Below are 21,319 nucleotides of genomic sequence, written 5' to 3' on the forward strand. Positions count from 1 at the left end.
GCCTGCCCTTTCCATTGTCCCCAAACTCGCCAGATCTGCATCCTCTTCTTCACCAGGCTCTGATTCACCAGGGCTGGACACAAGTTATGACTCTGGATGCATATACACAAAATGTTTAAAGCACATGCCACCCCCCCCCCCCGGGAATAACCCTAAGAACTGTAGTTCACCACTCAGTGCTGCAGTTCAAAGCACCCTAAACAAACTAAAGTTCCCAGGATTCAATTACATGAAAATCAAAACATCACATATCACAATTACCAAGTTTATGCTGAGTTCAATTCTCTGAATATCTCTAGAAGAGGCACTGCTTGTCTGGCTGGTTTCCATCCGTAAAATGGGAATGATAGTGATCTTATGTATAGTCACTAACAAGAGGACAAGATAAATGTATAAAGAGTTTTGCATGTTTAAACTGCTAAAGAAATGAAAGCAATAGGAGTAAATGTAATGTGGGTACTAGCTCTTGTCTTGTGCTTATCATATTATTGTAAATTTTATGCAAATATGTCTTGAGGTTGCCTTGTCCCCCCCCCCCAATTTCATTTTAAGCCAAGTAGATGTGGCACCCAGATTTATTATTTATCCATGGAATAACCCCCACACTACTTCGTTCCTCCACCTATGCATGATTAAAAAAATAAACTCAAATGTATAAGTTGGGAGATGGTACTTAATGAATGCAGAAGTGAAATTGGCATGTAAAAGTCTCTTAATAACCCGAATTTGAGCACACTTTACAATACTTTTAGTAGATCATGCAGTGCTATTTTGTAACTTCAATTTCAAGCTAACGAGGAGTTCCTCTAATGAAAATAATGATTTTTTCATGCTGTACCAGATGGTAATTTAAAGCATTTCAATTAAACAAACCATCTCATTAGAGTGCCTTGATAATGCAGTTGAGTTTTCTTTGATATGGTCAGAAATATCTCACAAGCTTTTGGGATGCAATCAAAACTCTCCAATAAACTTGTTGCTAAAAAGACAGCTGCCTTGTACATGTATTTTCATAGCAATCAAATGACCTAGTTTAGAAATGTTTGAAGCCATTTCAAGTGGAATAGGAACAAATTAACCTTGTTTAACAAGTAGTGTTCAATTTGTGTTCTAACACTCTTTTGAGCTCTGCCGTCTATGTGTTATTTTATTTCTCCTGTTACATAATGCATATTCCTCAAGCGTGCGTGAAGGAAAGGACTCCTACTGCAGCAGCGCTATTGTCCTCAAAATGTCTCTTGTGCCAAACAATTCATTACGTGAATAGTTGCTCTCTTTGTTTATATCTGAGCCCAAACTATAGTGTCTTCTACCACCACCACTATCATATTGGCAAGAAAGCCATTTCAGATTCTGGAAGCAGGAAGGAAAAGGAGGGAGATTCAGAGAGCCCAAAGAGCCAGGTTAGATTGTACATAGAAGCAAGTCTTATCTTTACAATACTCGTGTATGGGGCATTTGCAGGAAATAGAACAAGGAGCTAAAATATGTATTGCTTTCCATCCAACTCATTCTGGTATTTTCTGCACACGTTTACTGTATAGCTGCTGACTTGGCAAAATGGCTTTATTAAGAGCTCAACAACCCTATGCACATTTACTTGGGAGTAGGGATAGGGGAGAAATTTGATTTAGTTCACATTCAAAGGTGAACTTAAGAAAAATTCAGACTTTCTGAAACAATATGCATAATGAAAGAGGGGAGAAGTTTAACCCATTCCAGCTTATTGCTGTATTGATTAAAAAAAGCTCCTCTGAAGCTGCTATTTGCATTGCAAGGAAATCCCTCCATAAGCATCAGGGGTGGAAAAGGTTACACTTCTCTTCCCGGTCACGACCATTTTCAGCCCTCACCAGCTAATGCTATTTGGATCTTTAAAAACCTGCTCTTAAATAGAAATATACATTTACTGAAAATATACATTTAACGACACTGACCCTTCTTCCCCTTGCTTAATGATAGGTGATAGTGGGTTAATGAAGGGTATATAAATACCCTGTAGACCTCACAGGTTTACTGCAAAGCTCATGTTGGAGCAACCTGGATTTAAAGCTCATAAGGCTCAATAGAAGGTTATTGTGTTGCACGGCATGGTTATGTTTCTTGGATCAACCAAGCACAATGTTTATTTCTACCACAAACTCATGTATTTTAATCAAAAAGCCTCTATGTCCAAATTGGCTGCGTCCCTTTAATGAAAATTTAATACTTTCCTTCCAAGTGCTAAAAAAAACAACCTCAAGAGTCTTTTAAACAGAAGAGAGTCATTAGTGTTGCCACTTTCCTTTCGGTTTCCTGAAAGGGAGAAGTTTGACCCTGAGGTGTCATGTTAATTTGGTTCTTTCCCCCTCCCAATCCCTGGATATGTTCCTTCTAGTGTTACTCTTTTGTTGTTGTTTATTGTGAGCTGCAGAAGTGTGGAAAGTCAGAGAAATAAAATTTGCTCAAGCTGATGTTCTTAAATCAATGGTAGTCTAGCTTAACAAAGCGGCAGGAATAGGGAAATGTTTGCGGCACAGTTACATAATTTTAAACTCAGGACTTAATGAGGTTACAGGGGCGCCCTCTTTAAATGATATACCACACTTACAAAGGACCTGCTGCATGCATTTGGAGCCCTTATGCTCATCCTTCTAAGCCTCTTGACCTCTACTCCAAAGGTCCATCCTGGTGGTGCCACTGTTGCTAGCAGACCCAGCCCTATAAATAGCAACAACATGCCATTGGGCCCAGGTGACTGATTCAGAAAGGCAGTAAAGTGCCTGCCTGCTATTGCCTCCTTCCAAATTGCTGCTCAGCTCTGGACCATCATCAGGTAGGTGCCATCTTAGATGCCTCCAAGTGTGATGCCTGGTGTGACGTCAGCAACAGATTGGATGTTGCTAAGATGGCTCCTGTTGTCTTTGTCCATGGAGTTTTCTTGGCAGGGATACTGGAGTGGCTTTGCCAACAAAGGTCCGTATAGTTAAAGCCATGGTTTTCCCAGTAGCGATGCATGGAAGTGAGAGCTGGACCATAAAGAAGGCTGATTGCTGAATAATTGATGCTTTTGAATTATGGTACTGGAGGAGCCTCTTGAGAGTCCCATGGACTGCAAGAAGATCAAACATATCCATTCTGAAGGAAATCAGCCCTGAGTGCTCACTGGAAGGACAGATCCTGAAGCTGAGGCTCCACCTCATGAGAAGAGAAGACTCCCTGGAAAAGACCCTGATGTTGGGAAATATGGAGGGCACAAGGAGAAGGGGACGACAGAGGATGAAATGGTTGGACAGTGTTCTCGAAGCTACCAGCATGAGTTTGACCAAACTGTGGGAGGAAATGGAAGACAGGAGTGCCTGGCGTGCTCTGGTCCATGGGGTCATGAAGAGTCAGACTTGACTAAATGACTAAACAACAACAACAACAACAATCCTTGTCAGGAACACAGATCTATTGCATATGAATGGAGTAGTAAAGAGATAAACTGGCAGTACAGCCAAAGGCAGCTGCTAATTATGTCAGCTCCTACTGGCCTGAGGGGATGCGTTTGGATGTTTTAAGCAGATGGTCAGTAAGTCAAGTAAGTCAGCTCTGAGTGTTCAGTGGAAGGACAGATCCTGAAGCGGAGGCTCCAATACTTTGGCCACCTCATGAGAAGAGAAGACTCCCTGGAAAAGACCCTGATGTTGGGAAAGATGAAGGGCACAAGGAGAAGGGGACGACAGAGGATGAGATGGTTGGACAGTGTTCTTGAAGCTACATGAGTTTGACCAAACTGCGGGAGGCAGTGGAAGACAGAAGTGCCTGGCATGCTCTAGTCCATGGGGTCACAAAGAGCCGGACACGACTAAACAACTAAACAACAACAAGATGGCTGCTGGCTGCTAAGCAGGTGGCACCCTCTTGCCACCAGGACTGTGTAAGCTGTACATCAGGTGTATGGAGGGCACAACAATGGGTGACAATGCTGGATTAAGGCTCAGGGACTGAGGCTCAGTGGGTATGTGTGATTTTTGTTGCCAGTGCTTTTGGGTCAGTGCTGGTTGTTGTAAAACAGTTCATCTTTAAATAAGATGAGCTATACTGTAAACGTTGTGCTGAATATCAGTCCTGCATGTATACTGCTAACCTCTGAATCAATCTTCTCTCTTCCGCCTAGCTTTAATATTTGCTGTGTCGGACATAAGTAATAAAGAAGCAGCTATCCCATTCTTTGTCCTTTTCAAGAGAGATATGGCAGTGGAGGAAAGAGAGGGAAATGGCAGCTATCTATGTCACTTTATTAATCTAGTAATGTATATACTTAATTGCCAGGGGTAAAAAGCTGCTCTTCAAATGATGAAAATATGAAGTGATCAAAATAGAAAGGTTTTTTTTTAAAAAAAGCTAAATCCTCTAGGCATTAAGAGCTTAAATGCAAAACACATGACTCATTATATCAAGCCAACTCTTAGGGGTAAATATTCTGTGTGGGGAATTAGTTGCTCTTAATTGGAGTTGTGAGCTTAAATCCCAGAACACTGCACAGCACAGAAAAATATACCCTTTGTTTTAATATTGAAACAGAGAGGAGGCAGCTCAATGATCTAGGGAAGCGTGTGATTATTCTGCCATGTAAGCAACAGGGCATACAGTTTATAGTACTGAAAATTAGAGCCTTCAGCCTCTCAATCTCCAATGTTTAAAAATATGCTTGGAATTGAATCCAAAATTCTGGCTTCCTACTTTTCCATCAGTCTATTGGCCCCAGCAATTCTGTGCTATAGTTTCTAGACTCCAAAGCTCCTTTGTCCACATCCATTTTGCCCATAGCACACGCTTCGCAGTGTGAATCTTTCCAAATGAACATTCCATGACGTCACATAAGCTGTTCAGTCATGCTCTTAGCAAATAAATGATTTTTTTAAACAATCTATTCCTCATTATATCTCAAATGATCCAGAACTGTGAATTATAATACACCGAATATTTCTATGGGGTAGAAGGAAATGTGAAATGAATCACATCTATACCCTCAGCTGTATTCTGGGATTCATGTGTAATCAGGAAGGCCTTCTCCATCCTTGAACCCCCCCTATAGTCTCTGAAAAGGGGTTCTGCCCTCCAGAGGGCAGGCGTTATTATAGGGGCTGACGCCAGAGAGCGTGATTGAAAAATCACAACCCCTCTCAAGGTAATGCTACAAGCAAAGGGATGGGGAACACCCTAGAACAAAATACGAACCATAAGCAGGTAAAAACCATTAGCAGGTAAGTGTGGTCAGGTAAACCTGTATATTAAGAAAATACCAGGTTCTGTGTGAAAAGTTCTGTGCGACATGGATGCCTTGCTTGTATTGGGGAACAGGGAATGCTCGGACAGGATATATGAAGGAGGGTGCCCTCTTTCAGGCAGACGTTTGGTCTCAACACTACCTGTTATCTTTCTAGATTCATTCCACTTAAATGCCTTACTTTCCCATTACAACTTGTTATGTCTCCCTTTCCTTGGCTTCTGTAAACTGGTCTTATAGAAACCCAGTAGCCACACTTCTTGCAGGAACAGAGCATGCCCCAAAATGGCAGCCACGTCAGGACTGGAGCCAGTGAGGATAACAATGGTAGTAGTCCCACAACACTCTACGAGGAGAGTGGTGACAAAATGGCAGTAACATGGTGACAGCTATCTTACATGATGACAGCTACCAGCAAGCATTTGTAAGGGCTTAATATCCTGTCTTTCACTGTCAGGCATCCTCAAGGCAGTTCACAACAATAATAAAAACAATCAAAATATATTTTAAACAAAAGTAAACCACAGAGATGAGATTGGAAGATCTTCAGAGACAAATAGCAACTCTAAAGTCATTAAGGAATCTCAGACATCATTAGAAATGCAAGAAAAAAGAGGCATGCCTAAAATGGAACATAAAAATATCAAAAAATTTGCTCAGCAAACATGAGTTCCATAATTTTGGTTTCACCTCAGAAAAAGCCCTCTCCTTGACCTCCATCTGCCTCAACTTGGAGGACACGGACAGCAGGAGAAGGGTGCCTGAAGATCTTAAATGGTAGGTAGGCATTCTGTGTAACTATTATGCCTCTAAAAGCTAGCACCACTATAAACCAAACTGAAGTTAATACAATTGCATTAGGATAAGTGTAGGCAGAATTAAGAAGATAAGTAGAATTCTGACAGATCAGGCCAAAGGCCCATCTAGTCTACCACTCTGTTCTCAGAGCATACCCTCCAACATTTCTCCAATGAAAATAGGGATATCCTAAGGAAAAGTGGCGCATTCTGGGATCAAATCGAAAACTGAAATGGCTTCTCTAAATCAAGGATGTCCCTGGAAAATAGGTACACTTGGAGGGCCTGTCAGAGTGGCCAACCAGAAGCCCATGGGAAGTGTTATGTACTGAAGTTCTCACCCTGGGCCAGCAGGGGGATACTGTAGATAGTTTTTACTCAGGTCCACATATGCAAATAAGGAATTGAAAGTGACGTTCAGTGATTGGATAGTTACAGAAAGGTGTTACTGTTGCCTTGTAGTTGAGCTGTATATAAGTAGGTTGGGTGAACCCTTCAGCCCAGTTCTGTTCTGGCCTGTGAATAAACAAGAGCTGTTTGAAGAACTGCTGTGTTGTCTGATATGTTCACCCACAACTTAACAGGAAGCCTGCAACCAGAATATCTAATTCCCAGCAACTAGGAATTCCTAATTAAATTCCCAGCAACTGGTATTTAAAGGCACACTGCCTCCAACAGGGCAGGTAGCACATAGCCATCATTGACGGTAGCCAGTAATAACCTTACATTCCATAAATTTGTCTAATCCGCTTTTAAAGCCGTGAAAGTTGATGGCCAAAAATTCATGCTTTGGCCCATCCTTGTGCATCTGGCGGCATGTGGAAGGTTTTGTTGTAAACAAAATAGTTCTTTTAATTGGGCCTAATTTAGGATTCCTTTCATCTCCATATTAATGTTTTAATGTCCCTGGCCCTCTGATTAGGTCTTAATCATAAGTAAAACCATGCACCCAAATGGGACTGCAGGAATATTGTGGATCTGTGAGGGAGTGATAAAGACGCAGAGCTTGAAGTGTAGGCCACAGGTCAGCCATCTCACATAACTCCTTCTATGACTTGATCCTCCTGCCTTCATTAATTGCCAGTGGTATAATCCACAAAGTAACAGATAAACCCAGACTAGCCTTGCATGTTCTTGTCAGTAAAAGGAATGTTCACATTGCTCATGAACTGCTCTGAGGAATAAGCTGAGGGGATGTGCTTAAACGACTTATAAACTCCTTACAGCACAACCTTTCTTTGCTTCCACAATTATCTCCATATGAAGGTCCAAAAAGAATCATTTTTAGAACATGTATTCTCTGTTTATGGATAAATAGGCCTTTGGTCCGATCCAGCAGGACTCTTCTTATCTTCTTCTTTAACACTGCCTATTCTGCTCACAGCTTAGACAAGCAGTTGCTGAAGTCAAGAAACCAGGAAGCCCTGCTGTGTCTAACTATGGGTAAGTTTGGAGAGAGAGAAACAGTAGGAAGTAGCAGCTATCTCTGTGCAGCAGGAAATCCCCTTACTGTTCTTGCTCCACAGCTCCAAACCCTCTATGACATATCCTCAAACATTTATTCAGTGAAAATAGGGACACCCCATTCCAAGATGATAATTTTACTATTTATATTCGACACATCTGACTGGGTTGCTCCAGCCACTCTGGGCAGCTTCCAACATATATAAAAACATAATAAAACATTTTTTTAAAAAAACCCTTCCCTATAAAGGATTGCCTTAAGATGGCTTGGGGGTCAGATAACTCCATACCCTCCAACATTTCTCCAACGAAAATAGAAGAAGAAGAAGAGTTTGGATTTGATATCCCGCCTTTCACTCCCTTTAAGGAGTCTCAAAGTGGCTAACATTCTCCTTTCCCTTCCTTCCCCACAACAAACACTCTGTGAGGTGAGTGGGGCTGAGAGACTTCAAAGAAGTGTGACTGGCCCAAGGTCACCCAGCAGCTGCATGTGGAAGAGCGGAGACGCGAACCCGGTTCCCCAGATTACGAGACTACCGCTCTTAACCACTACACCACACTGGCTCTCCTTAGGAAGAACATCCTAAGGAAAAGTGAGACATTCCAGGATCAACGCAGAAACTGGGATGGCTTCTCCAAATCAGGGATGTCCCTGGAAAATAGGGACACTGCTATGATACTACAGGAGATTATTGGAGAGCTTTTTTCCCCCGGGCGGGGGGACGGGGAGCAGGCAGCAAGAAAATATTTTCCTGTCCCAGCTTCTTCCATGGAATCATGTTTGTTCTATGTGGATTTGAGATCAGAAAACATTTCTGGACTGCGTCAATGATGATCACTAGATCGCTGTATTTGCAATGCATGAATAAATCTTACTGTTTCCTTGACATACTCTTGAGAAAGAGGTCGGACTAGCCCTATGGGCTGGGGGTTCTCTCTGCCACATTCAAGAGATTGTTTGCTTGTAGGATTTATTGAACTTCTGACATGACAGTTAACTTTGGCCAGTATAGAAAAGCACAGAAATGGCAGCGTGCAAACAGCCCAATTTAATGGCTGTAACCTGATTCAGAATGTGGCTTTCTGGGATTTAGAAAGCCATCACAAAACTTTGAGGCAGTTTGTTGACTTTATCACAGTGTCTGTCCTCCTGCTCAAGCTAACAGCCTGAAATACCACTGTACAGTCCCAATTGACCATCTTTCATGGCTGGTTCCAGTCCTAGGGATGGGTGTTAAATTCCATCCAGCGTGATTCCTGTGAGCTGAAAACATGGATGGTTTACATGACTGGGATTTGTCACGAGGAGAAAGGAATGTAACTTGAAAAGTGCAGAAGGTTTACAAATTTTCCTGAGATGGAATGATTGCCACCCTCCCAGGGCAAAAAAAAAAAAAAGCCCCAACAAGGGTTCAATAGGATCTCCACCTCTGTTGGTTTTAATTAGCAACTTTAAGCAAACTCATTGCTCTCCCTCAAATGTGTATGTGGTGGAGAAAGAATAAATAGCTGAGGCCTGCAATTCATTTACACTTCAAATATACTTCTGAGTTGGTTATTCCTCAATTAATAAAATAGCTGGTGTATCCCTAAAGTAGTATAAAGTGACACGCTGTGTGAAATCAATTTTCCTTTCCAAAATCATTAAATCCAGTAGCCTGTGACTGCATCCCTGCTAATTCTGGTTGCAGCCCTTTCATCCTCCATTAGCTTTGGCGCTCCTAACAGGCTGTCAAAAATAATTTCCCAGGACGTAAATAATTCAGAAATTAAAAATTAATAAATAATAACAGGGAGCTACTGGGAGATAGACTGGGTCAATTAGTCAGCTCTGCATTCTGTTTCTTCACAGCAGGGGGGCAACCATATTCGTTACCAGACTCTTGCCTCCGATTCCTAGGTCTGATTTACGGCTCTTCATTACTGGATCCAGTCAGACACAATTACCTCCATCACTATCTCCATTCCTAACTTCAAAGAAACACACATTTTCTTGTCTGCTATTTTTCCTCCTTGCAGCAGCCTCAGCTTGACGTCTCTGGAATTTCTTCCATGCGGACTAATTAATAAGACTTCGACTTATCATATTCATTTCTTTTCTTTGATGTCCTACCTTAGTCAATCATCCTATTTAATTAGAATTTCAATGATAACTTTACTTATCTTGTGGGTAGATGTAAATTAAAATAACAGGGTTTTAATTCTCTTTCTTACGGGGTTGTGACATTTTTAAAAAAACAACACAGGAAAAAGTTCCAGTCCAAATGTAATGTTACGTATGTTTGCATGCATGTGAGGGGCTGCCTTCTGCTAAACTGTTTACCTCCTTGCTACAAAATATTTTTGTTTGTTGAACATGCACCATTGAAGTGGAAATGAACTTTGGATCCTTTTAACATCACCCAATCTTCACAGGTCCATGCTGGGGAGTGGTTAAATTAAGGTGTGTGTGAATAGATGCCAACGCAGACAAGTGTTAGATGGCTAAAAAGGGAAGGAAAATGGTGCTCTTTTTGTGTATGATTCTTTCAGAAATGCAGTAGAGATAATAATAATAATAATACTTAGTATACAGATTGCTGATGAGGCTGCAATTTGAAATAGACTTACCTGAAAGAAAGCCGCATTGGACTCACTTTGGAGCAGACATGCATCAGTTTGTACTATCTGTGTACCAACCCAGGTGTTTGGCACGTTATCTTGTCAACCTTTACAACAATCTTATAAATATTACGGACGCCCACCCCACCCACCAGTAAATATTGCAAACTGCAGTGGGTGTGGGGAGAGGAAAAAGTCGGCAGGCACTTCAGGTGTTCAGGCGGAGGTGAGATTCAAATTGGAGATTTCCTGATTTCTAGCTGAGCCTCTTAGTTCCACAGATTGCGGTTATTTAATTATTTTAAATTTATAGCTTTGTCCAAGGTGCTGGTAATTAGCTATGAAGCTCCAAATGGGTTTGTGACCAAACTAGTTAGAGGACTGCCTCCTCCCACACCAGCCAGTTTAGTCATTTAGTCATGTCCGACTCTTCGTGACCGCATGGACCAGAGTACGCCAGGCACGCCTTTCTTCCACTGGCTCCTGCAGTTTGGTCAAGCTCATGTTGGTAGCTTTGAGAACACTGTCCAACCATCTCATCCTCTGTCGTCCCCTTCTCCTTGTGCCCTCCTTCTTTCCCAACATCAGGGTCTTTTCCAAAGAGTCTTCTCTTCTCATGAGGTGGCCAAAGTATTGGAGCCTCAGCTTCAGGATCTGTCCTTCCAGTGAGTACTCAGGGCTGATTTCCTTCAGAATGAATAGGTTTGATCTTCTTGCACTCCATGGGACTCTCAAGAGTCTCCTCCAGCACCATAATTCAAAAGCATCAATTCTTCGGCGATCGGCCTTCTTTATGGTCCAGCTCTCACTTCTATACATCACTGCTTGGAAAACCATAGCTTTAACTATATGGAGCTTTGTCGGCAAGGTGATGTCTCTGCTTTTTAAGATGCTGTCTAGGTTTGTCATTGCTTTTCTCCCAAGAAGCAGGTGTCTTTTATTTTTGTGGCTGCTGTCACCATCTGCATTGATCATGGAACCCAAGAAAGTAAAATCACTCACTGCCTCCGTTTCTTCCTCTTCTATTTGCTAGGAGGTGATGGGACCTGTGGCCATGATCTTAGTTTTTTTGATGTTGAGCTTCAGACCATATTTTGCACTCTCCTCTTTCACCCTCATTGAAAGATTCTTTAATTCCTCCTCACGAGACAGTTGTTTGGTATAATGGCACACATAGATGGAGGAACTGGGAAAATGGCAAGTACTCTGGAATCTGGCTCCTTACATTGCAAGGCTCACTTAGGGTGGTACATTCCACAGAGGTTCTGTATGCATTCCTAAAGTACATGTAGGGCACTTGGACAAGTATTTTGGGGGGGGGGAGGGAACCATTAAAATATTACTTAAAATTAGCTCATGATAGCTCCATTACTTCTGTAAAATGCACTGCATTTGTTACACTTTAAATACTTCAGTTAAGTTTTTATGCAAATTGGAAAACCTCCCTTTCCATATTTCTAGAACTTTTCTTTTCTTTTCTTTTAATGTTAGGATTTCTGTCAGTTGAACATGTGGCCCAAATCTGTCATGTCCAACTAACATCAGCACTATTGTTTAAAGATACGAATTCAGTAGCAAAGTGTTGCCTTTATAAAATATTTCCAAATTCCTTTATCAGCAATTTAAGTGTTGTTCTTGAACAATTGGATCCTGTTACATTTTTCTATTTAGGGCATTATTATTTAATTTAATTTAATTGGTTTCTTTCCTCCCCTTAGGGTTCTCTGGACCCAGAAAGTTCAAATTAAATACTCTAATTGCTCTGAAACTCACTTGTGGTCTAAAATGTGTTCCTTTTAAAATGAGCTTGCATATCTAGTTCATACATATTCTTCTCATTATTTCATGAGACGGAGAAACGTTGGGTGTCTAAAATTTGCATTTGAAAACAGCCAATAATTAACCAAAATAATAATTATATAGATATCATACAGAGAGGCTATTTCACAACAAACTGTAAGTTACAAATTTATAAATAAGGCCATGAGCACACATCAAAGCTTTTTGAAAGCATGCTATTTAAAAGACGAAAGCAGAAGCAGATAATAATGGCATCAGACATCACAGGGTCTGGGAAAACAGCTTACTTTGGAACCTGTTGACCCCATCCAGAGAATCATACATACCGCAAGGCGAGAGGATTGTTCTACAGGTTTAAAAGGTCTTCTGGAGTGTGATAAGAAGGATGAAGGTTTAAAAGTCAGTCAAAAGCCCTGTTGCACCCATGTTATGCTCGGGCACATACTTCTGTGGCTATCTGGAATGGATCATCCGATATCCAAAACCTAGAGTAGTCAATAGCATGTGAGCAAAAGGTAGAGTTTCTTAATATAATAATAATAATAGCAACAGCAACAATAGATCTGACATTAGGTGATTAGCACAGCTGCAGTGAAAATGAAGGTAGAACCTCAGCACCTCTGCAAATTAAATATGGGTGGTCTCACAGGAAATACATGTAAAGAGACAGTATAAATAAACCATGTCTTGTGCTTAGAGCTGGCATTGGGTTTTGCCTCATTGGGCATCTGCCAACAGCAATGCTCTAGTAGGGGTCTCACTGCCAGTCCCTGTAGTTGCTCTGCAATGGCTGCCTGCTCGCTTGCAAAGAAGGCTGTATAGCAATGAAACAGAAGAGAATGAATGCTCACATTCGATTCAGGATACTGTAGTCACGAAACATACTCCCCCACCCACCCCCCAAGAAGAAAATTGCACTTCTGAAATGCATTCCATTTCCGTAAATGCAGACACTGTCAATAATTAATTTCTCTTTCATTTCTTCACACTTGTGTCCTCTTCAGCCACACAGCAGAACACAAAAGGGCAGCAATGTCCATGCAGCACACCTTGACCTCTTTTTTCTTGGAGGTTGTGCATAGTGGAGACAAAATAATAAAAATGTAAAGCTGCTTGGAGGAACATTCCTGTATAGCTGCTTGGAGTAGCCACCCACCACAACTCATCTGGCAGGGACACCTGGAGAAGCATCTCCAAAGACTATATCAAAGTCTGGGTAAGTAAATGGAGGAGGTATCCTCAGTTACCTGGCCCCAAGCCATTAAGGGCTTTATGTATGCCTTTATATGCTAATACCAACACTTGAATTGGGAATAGAAATAGACTGGAAGCCAGGACAAATGACAAAACACTGGGACAATGTGTTCATACATTCCAATCCCGGTTAACGATTTTGCTGCCTTATTTTGACCAAAATGAAATTTCCAAACTATTTTCAAAGACAGCCCCACATTCAATGCATTACAGTAATCTAAGCGCAAGGCTATCTCTGTCTAGATAAGCTCATAGTTGACATATCAGCTAGTTTTAATACAAAGCATTCTGAGCCAGCAAGGCCACTAAACAAGCTGATAGGGAGGAGGTATGCCTGGGCAGGTGCGGTAGCACAGCGGCTGTTGTTTCTCTCAAGGCCATAGTAAATTTCAAGTATAATGATGGCAGAAATATAACCGTTAAGCCAAAATTCATGTCGGCAGGGCTAAAGCTTGGAAAGGGAGTGGTTGCTAAGCAACCACGTGACTATCATTTTTGCTTCATGATTATAACAGTAATATGAGATCTTTTATGTGTTGCCCGGCAACCATGCAAGTTCTGTTTCCTACTATTTCCCATCCTTTCTCTTTGTAGTTTATGGTTAATGAGCACAGCTGGCTGGAAAGTTCTAACAGCTGCTATCTCCTCAGCCTAGGACTTACCTGATGAATCATAACAGGTTTGACAGGGTAGAAGGGTGTTATTTATGTTAGGGGCAAGCCAGTGGGCTACTTTAGTTGAATTTTGTCCATGGGCTAACATTTGCCACCCTGTACATTAGTCAGTGAAAAATCACTTGCACAGGTATATCACATTGTTTTAAATATGCTTGGGTTGTGCTTTCAGGCATCGTCAGTACTATGTGCTTAAAAAAACCAAAAAACAAATTGCCTAAATTGAAGATCTGATTTAGCATGCTCTTTAAAAAACTAAAAAACTTACACTTATGAAATTTAAAGTGTGCCTTGTTCATTTTATGTGCTGTGTAAATATCTGAAAAGTTTCTCCAATAGCCAAAAGTACTTGAACTAAAATATTTGAATGGGGAATAGGGAAAGCAACAAAATGTACTTTGTGTGGTTTAAATGTCTAACTAAAATAAAATGCACAGCTTTACTTGGAAATTATTTTTATTGGAATGGTTGTAAATATTCTAAGATATTGTACCTCAATAGCATACACTTCCCATATATTATCTAGATATTTTAACATCCTACGCATGTTTACTCAGAGTTCCACTGATCATTGAGGCTTACTCCCTAATAAGCGTGTTTAGGATTGCAGCGTGAAGGGATAAAATAAAAGTGCTGAAAACTCTTATTAAAATTCATGAAAAATAGTAATTACAAGTTTTAGATTTTAACATTATTTTTTCCCTTCCATTTCCCCAGTTTAACTGGAAGGTGTATTGTCTGTTCATTATGTTAATAATTTTATGAAGCCATGTATAAAGGCGGAACCTTTTCTGCAGAAAAAAATCCACTGCAAAAAAGGCCCCCATGTTGATGAAGCGGAAGATCAGAGAAGAGGCGTTTTTATAAACGATGCTCAGAACAGAGTAGGTCTATAAAAGTGACTACACCAATATCATTTCAGTGCTGAGCCATTTCATTTTACCAGGTTTAAAACTTGAACTAGTTTTAATTGTTTTATGCCGCTGTATTAAATCTGCAGGGGGTTTTTTAGTATGTTTTCATTCTGTTGTTTTATTTTATTTTTTTGCAAGATGCCCTGGCAACCAAGGCAAAGGGTAAAAATAAGAAAGCTGCATAACTCCTCCCTTCCGAGTTGAAGAAAAACACTCAGGTTCCTCCTCCTGCGGTTGCCGTACAAGATGGCGGCGCCCAGTTCGGTCTACTCTATGGCGTCCTAGCAACAAGAACGAAGTAATACGTCGACGCACTTCCGGGTCTGGGCGCCGACTCTTGAACTTTAACCCGCGTGCTAGCGTCTGCTTCCTCTTCCGGTGCCGGCTCCCGCTCCAGGTAAAAGCGATTCAATCTGTCTCTTTCGGGGAGCTTGGCTTAATCCGTTTCCATCCGCGGCAGGGAGGGCTTGAGGGGCCTTGCGGGTACGTCGGAGGGTACTTGGGAGCTTGGGGTGAAGGATGAGGGGTGTATGTCGGCGGGCAAGCCAGGAGAGGCCGGCGCCTGGGTGGGAGTCTTGCGTGGAGGCCTCTCCGTCTCGCACAGGCTTGAGCGAGGCCTTCTAGTCTCCGAAGCCGCGCAGAGCTATGAATAATCACGGGCTCTCCAGTTCTCTCGCACTCGGGCGGAAGGCTAAATAAAATGTGTTTTCTCCCTATCCAACGGCGCGTTCGATGCCCAGTTTTCACTGCGAGAAATAAAGGGCCGAGGACATATTATTTAGCATCTGGGTTCGGTCTCTTCATTCTCCATGTAGAATCACCGGGGAATCGATTTTGAGATATTCTCCCTTAAAAATGCGGGGTAATTGGCGGCGGGGGGGGGGAGAACCAAGCCGAACTGCAAGAGTGATGTGCCTGTGGTTTCTGAAGCGTTGGCTTGGGTAAGAGTTCAAGTACAGCATTTATTTCTGCCATGAAGATCACTAGTTTTGTGGTCTCTCTAAACCTCACTGGCCTTCCAGGGTTGCTTTGAGGGTAGTCAATAAACCCTAAGCAATACACTTAGCTCATTGGAGGAATGGCAAATGTGATCATACACCACCATGATTGCAAACTGTGTTGCTGTAACAGTGTGGTAAAATGGCTAACTGCTTTGGGGTGTTGTTGCTGTTTTGCAATCAAGCAATATATTAATTTTACGAAATAAAGTATGAGACTTGAATTGGGAAGAACTTTCATGTGCCAGTTATTATTTCTTTTAGCCTACCAATCATACCCCACAGGGAATTGGTGAGAAACTATGTTACCTCTATCTCATTTGAATGACAGAGTAGTCATGTAACACTGGCAATTGGGTGTGTGTGTGTTTTCTCTCTGTCTCATACTCTGCTTAGAATTCTGCCTTCTCTCACTGCATTTTCTTCCCTTGTTTAGACACGATGGTCCAGCGTCTAACATACCGACGTAGGTTGTCCTACAACACAGCCTCTAACAAGACCAGGCTGTAAGTAAAATCCTATTATTAAATGATTGTATTCTTGTTAAATAAATTTTCTAACACTTAAATTAAATGACTGTTTCTTTGGTTGATGCAGATCCCGGACACCAGGCAACAGGATTGTTTATTTGTACACCAAGAAAGTGGGCAAGGCACCGAAGTCTGCATGCGGCGTGTGCCCAGGAAGACTTCGTGGTGTAAGTGTATTCTCTTTTACTTGTGTTGGCTAGATAAAGACAGGAACTCTAGCTCATTGCCCAATTTATATTGGAAAATCTGGTATATGTGGATCTTAGGTAAATCTTCCCTCCCCCCCCCCCCCATTTTGCTTGTAAAAATCTAAAGTGTTGCACAGGCAATTGCTTGTTAATACATTTGTAATTTCATTGCTGGCATGATGCTCAAGCCAGTGCCTAATGCACTGTTGGACTATAACAATGTGGGTCATTTGCTATAGCATCTTAGAGCTGAAACTATAAGTGTGCCCCTTCTATTGTTTGTTTTGCACTTGATCATTATTTATTTGTCATTAATTTCAAGCATTATAGAAAAATCAGTGGTGTCTAGGTAGATCTGAAACAGAAAATACCTCTTCCATCTTAGCTAAAATTAGCTATGTAGAGTTGCCTCTTTCATGTGCCCTCTATTTTCCACAACTAAGTAGCAATTGCTCCCCCCCCCCCCTTTACATTGTGACAAAACAGGAATAGTTTATTTCATGGTAATAACAGTGAACCATTATTACAGAATTGGAAGTGCTTTACTGCTGAAAATAACATGCTAATAAACTGCTGCTGATTTTAACATAATGGTGTGCATACAGTCTTGTAACAGTACAGAATTGAATTCTGGTGTGGTTTAAGAGGGCAAGTGAACAGGTAGTGAAGAAATGAAAGAGAAATTAATTATTGACTGCATTTAGTGAAGTGAATATCTGAAGAGAATATCTATATTCAATGTTGTTTTAACTAAGACTTTAAAATTGATTTCCTCAACGTCGTGGAAGGTTGCTTAAGGGAAGCACTAAGTAGCAAAGCAATTTTAGTGTAAAAGTACTGTCTTTCAAAAGATTTCCCTGGTTCTTGGGAAAATATATATGTCTGCCATTCAAAAAACAAAGTGCATGTTCTTAGCTGCTTATAATGTCTTAAAGTTATTTAAGAACATAAAAGCCCAGCTGCAACAGACATAAGGCCTATCTAGTCCATCCTGGTCTCAGTCTCCAACCAGATGCTCGTGAAAAGCCTGCAAGCAGGACAAGAGTGCTTCATGCTATTATATGCCTATTGTCTCTTCATTTGATTGTCTTTTAACAAGCCTAAGACTGCAAATCATGCAGACTGGGTTATACAAATGTATTTTTCACTTCTTACAGGTTCGTGCTGTTCGCCCTAAAGTTCTTATGAGGCTGTCAAAAACAAAGAAGCATGTTAGCAGAGCCTATGGTGGGTCCATGTGTGCTAAATGCGTTCGTGACAGGTAATTTATAAGCATTTTTTTTTAAGTTCATGGGTTATAATTTTTAGTTTCAAATATTTGTCTAGTTTCTTTCCTGTAACTCCTCCTTAGTGGTGGCCCCTTCTTCATGCAGCCACCTCTACCCTGAGCTTAGGCAACTTTAATGGCCTTTAAGCACTGATTAAAATAATATCTGTTGTTGATGCTTGCATGTTAAAGTTGCTGTCTACCGCCTTGTGACTTGATGTGAAAGGCAGTGTAGGAATGTCTTAAAAAAATAAATAACTTTGCTACTGTAGAAATCTGGACTGAAATTAGTGCTGTACAAATGGATGATTTTTAAACCCAACCTAACTCATCCCTGTTTGAGATACCAATAAAAGAAGACAAGTATATTTTACAAATTGTGTTGTGGATTTTATTTTACTAAGTGATTATTGCTTGTTGTCTCAGAATGAAATAGCTTATTTTGACTTCCAGCCATATCAGCTTGTAAGCAATCAGCAGCACAATCTGTTTTGTATTTAACCGTTCACCTGGTCATCATGGGTCACCAGGAATTCCCTCCAGTTGAGTAAGAGGAGACAAAAGAGAAACAGTGCAATCTGTTCCTCCATTACCAGTGTCCTCAGTTTCTGCACTGTAAGGGGACAAGGGAACTAGCGAGCACAGGGCTTGTTTCTGATTTCTCAGATCATGGTTCAGAGGCTTCTCTGAATATAGCCTGTGTGATAAATGAGCAATGCTGAAATAGTAACAAGTGCTTTCTTTTTTCTCTAGAATCAAACGAGCATTCCTTATTGAGGAACAGAAGATTGTTGTCAAGGTGCTAAAGGCCCAAGCACAGAGTCAGAAATCAAAGTGATAATTTGTGTTGTCTGCCTAATAAATGAAGATTTAACTTCCATGTGTAGTGATTTTTTTCCTGGAGATCTTATCAAATATGTTCAGTATTGAGGTGAACTCTGGAGTTGTAAGGGGTGGGGGCTTTGTGCTCTTCGGTGTTTTGTTTTTTTAAAAGCATTAAATAAATATCCTAAACAAGTGGCATGGAACAAGGAGCTGAGGATCCACTGGGAGAAACTAGCATGAGCAAGGAAATCATCACACCTTCATGAGGGATTGATTTTGTGACACCGTAAGCCTGGAGTCAACCTTAGACATTTCCTTTGCCATCCATCAAGACCCCATCACTCCCAATTTTTAACTTTTAGTTAAGGATTATTTTTCAGGGGTAGTTGCTTGGCAGCATTTCCTGCGTTTGTGCTGCTTACTACAATTCTAAAAGTGCCTCATGGGCCAAAAGCGATGAAAACTACTGATCTTTAGTATGAGTTTTGTTGTTTTAAGCTTACTTCCACTGTGAGAAAGAGGATGTAGTTAGCTTGTATTACAGCAGAACTTGCATAATAATTAAATGTATTTTTGTTTTGTTTAAAATGTACCCTTCTACCATAAGTGATTTTAAAAGAACTAAATATAGGACAATATCCAATATCAGTTCTGCTGGTCAGTGAACTACTGTGCAGCCAATGGAGCTTCCTCTTGGTCCGTCCAATTCCCCATGCAACCTCAGAATCAGCTCTGGAAAGTTAAGAACCATCCAAAGCAGATGTTTGGGGCATGGGGTGAGGGAGGAGATTCCTGTTGCACCAGCAGATCTATGAACACAGAGCACTGGATTCATCCCATAATTTATGTGGGATCTTACAAGGTAAGTTGTTTAGTGCTTACTGTACTTTTTGCACCATGGCACTCACTTTTTTCCTCCTAGAAAGTAAGGGGAAATGTCTGTGCGTGTTATGGAGGGAATGCCTACGGGTGGCATGCCTCCGGATTTTTCTCCTCTAAAAACTACGTGCGAAAAATACGGTATCTTTACCTTATAGGCTCTTGGAGCACTTCTGAAAGCAACCAGAGACTTTCTGTGATGCTTGTGAAATATACGAACTAATGGTTATATAAACTGTTCTTAATTTCCTTTCTGTCTTAGAAAGGAACTATTCAGTAATATCCTTAAAACCTTTGTGAGTTGACTTTTGTATCATCTCTGATTTCCTTGTCAGGAAAAATGAAAAAAGTAAGACAGGTGTTTGCTTAATCTTTGCTGCAAGTATTCGGTTAGACTTGGCTTGTATTAAAAGCTATTGGACAGCACCATAATTAAATGATGTTTTGGAAAGGAGATCTTGCTCCTTATCTTAAATTTTGAGTGTGTAGTATCTTCAGTTCTTAACAATCAGATGAGGTCAAAAACCAAGAAGTAGCTTATTCATTAAATTGCATTTGAGTGAACAAGAAAGATGATTTAGAATAATCACTACAATCTGATAAAAAGCCTTGCTAGTGGTAAAAACAATGCAGGCACTAAAATGGTAATATGCCCCCCTGATTAAAAGACAAAGACTGCTGCAATATCAAGGCAGACCTAACACAAAAAATACATGACTGCTCTCATCTACATAAGCACCATTATGGTGACATCTATAATGCAACGAGGTACCAGATTACGTTTGTTAAAGACCAGCTCATAGAAGTCTTAAAATGACACAGGATGAATGAATGGATGAAAAACATTTGCACATAGTTTAAGATGATTTACTATCAAGTTTAGTAGTCTAAATATAACATTTGTTAATTTTTGTTTGAAAGTAATTTCCATAGATTTCAATAGGCATTAACTCCTAAATTTGACTAGGGTTGCAGCCTTAGTTTTCCTATGAACAAGCTCAGTGAATATCACAATTTTTGGAAAGAGCATGTGGTGCTAAAACACTTTTCTCCCCCAGGTGGAATTATCTCAGCTTTGTTTACCAGCTTTCTGAAAAGGCAAAACTCATACTTCTTAGTGAATGTAGACTCATTTAAATGTCCATTAATATTTTCCCTTTGAATCTAACAATGGCCCGGCACATGTGGAAGTGCCAACTTCAGCTGTGTTTTTTCCAGTATGGTCAGTGCCTGGGAGCAACCAGTCTAGCTGGGGAAAATACACTAGGAATGGATGTTTCGTCACTAGCAAAAGTGTATATGAACATAGTTGCCCAATGACGGGAGGTGAAGTTGCTTCCATGAGGTATCGTGTGCGAGGGAAAGGGTTAAAATCTGGCAAATGCTTGTTTATTCTAACTCCTGAATCTTAATTCATTTAGATGATGAAAGTTTAATTGGCTTCAGTAGAATTTTTTTAATAAACGTTGCGTGATTTTCGGAGACAGGAGAAGCTTAATGTTTAATGAAAAAGCCCTAATTTTGTTTTGAATTTATGAAGAACATTGGGAGAAGAGACCTCTGATGCTGCAGGGCATCCTAAAAGTAAACTATCGGTACCTCAGTTTGTGAGTTGCATGTTAAAGTAGTTTAAGCAGAGCCTTTTCTGTTAATTCTAATGAGAAAGGGAAAACACTGGTTTTTAAAAGAGGAAATGGCTCTAAATTGACCCAGGAAAGCATAACTGTTGAATGTGGTGGAAAGAGGCAGCCTTTTAAACAGCTGGTGTCATCCACCACTCTTCTGTATATAAACAGAACAATTCAACATTTGATGGGTTGAGATAGCCACCTAGCTAAATCTAAATAGCAGAATACACCAAATCCTCTTTTTTC

The 21,319-nt window shown here is 40.7% G+C and overlaps 1 protein-coding gene and 1 long non-coding RNA gene across 3 annotated transcripts in view; one reads left to right on the top strand and one right to left on the bottom strand.

The window, feature by feature from the left end:
• Positions 1-18,619, top strand: part of RPL34 (ribosomal protein L34) — a 30,178-nt gene extending 11,559 nt beyond the window's left edge. The window contains exons 1-5 of one of the 2 annotated variants that reach the window (XM_081925503.1): positions 15,191-15,241; positions 16,193-16,262; positions 16,354-16,453; positions 17,632-17,735; positions 18,495-18,619. In XM_081925503.1, the coding sequence (XP_081781629.1) occupies positions 16,198-16,262; positions 16,354-16,453; positions 17,632-17,735; positions 18,495-18,579 (354 nt within the window). In that variant the 5' untranslated portion in view covers positions 15,191-15,241; positions 16,193-16,197 and the 3' untranslated portion in view covers positions 18,580-18,619. Of the gene's footprint in view, positions 1-15,190; positions 15,242-16,192; positions 16,263-16,353; positions 16,454-17,631; positions 17,736-18,494 lie in introns of those variants that run through there. The other variant, XM_081925504.1, reaches the window with a different exon arrangement.
• Positions 1-21,319, bottom strand: part of LOC309377878 — a 27,200-nt gene continuing 5,881 nt past the window's right edge. Inside the window, exons 2-3 of the long non-coding RNA XR_014171756.1 lie at positions 262-368; positions 1-92 (exon numbers count right to left, since the gene is read on the bottom strand). This is a non-coding gene — a long non-coding RNA (uncharacterized lncRNA). The remainder of the gene's footprint in view (positions 93-261; positions 369-21,319) is intronic.

This window comes from Podarcis melisellensis (assembly GCF_964234715.1).
Source record: "Podarcis melisellensis genome assembly, chromosome: 9".
NCBI classification, from domain to species: Eukaryota; Metazoa; Chordata; class Lepidosauria; order Squamata; family Lacertidae; genus Podarcis; species Podarcis melisellensis.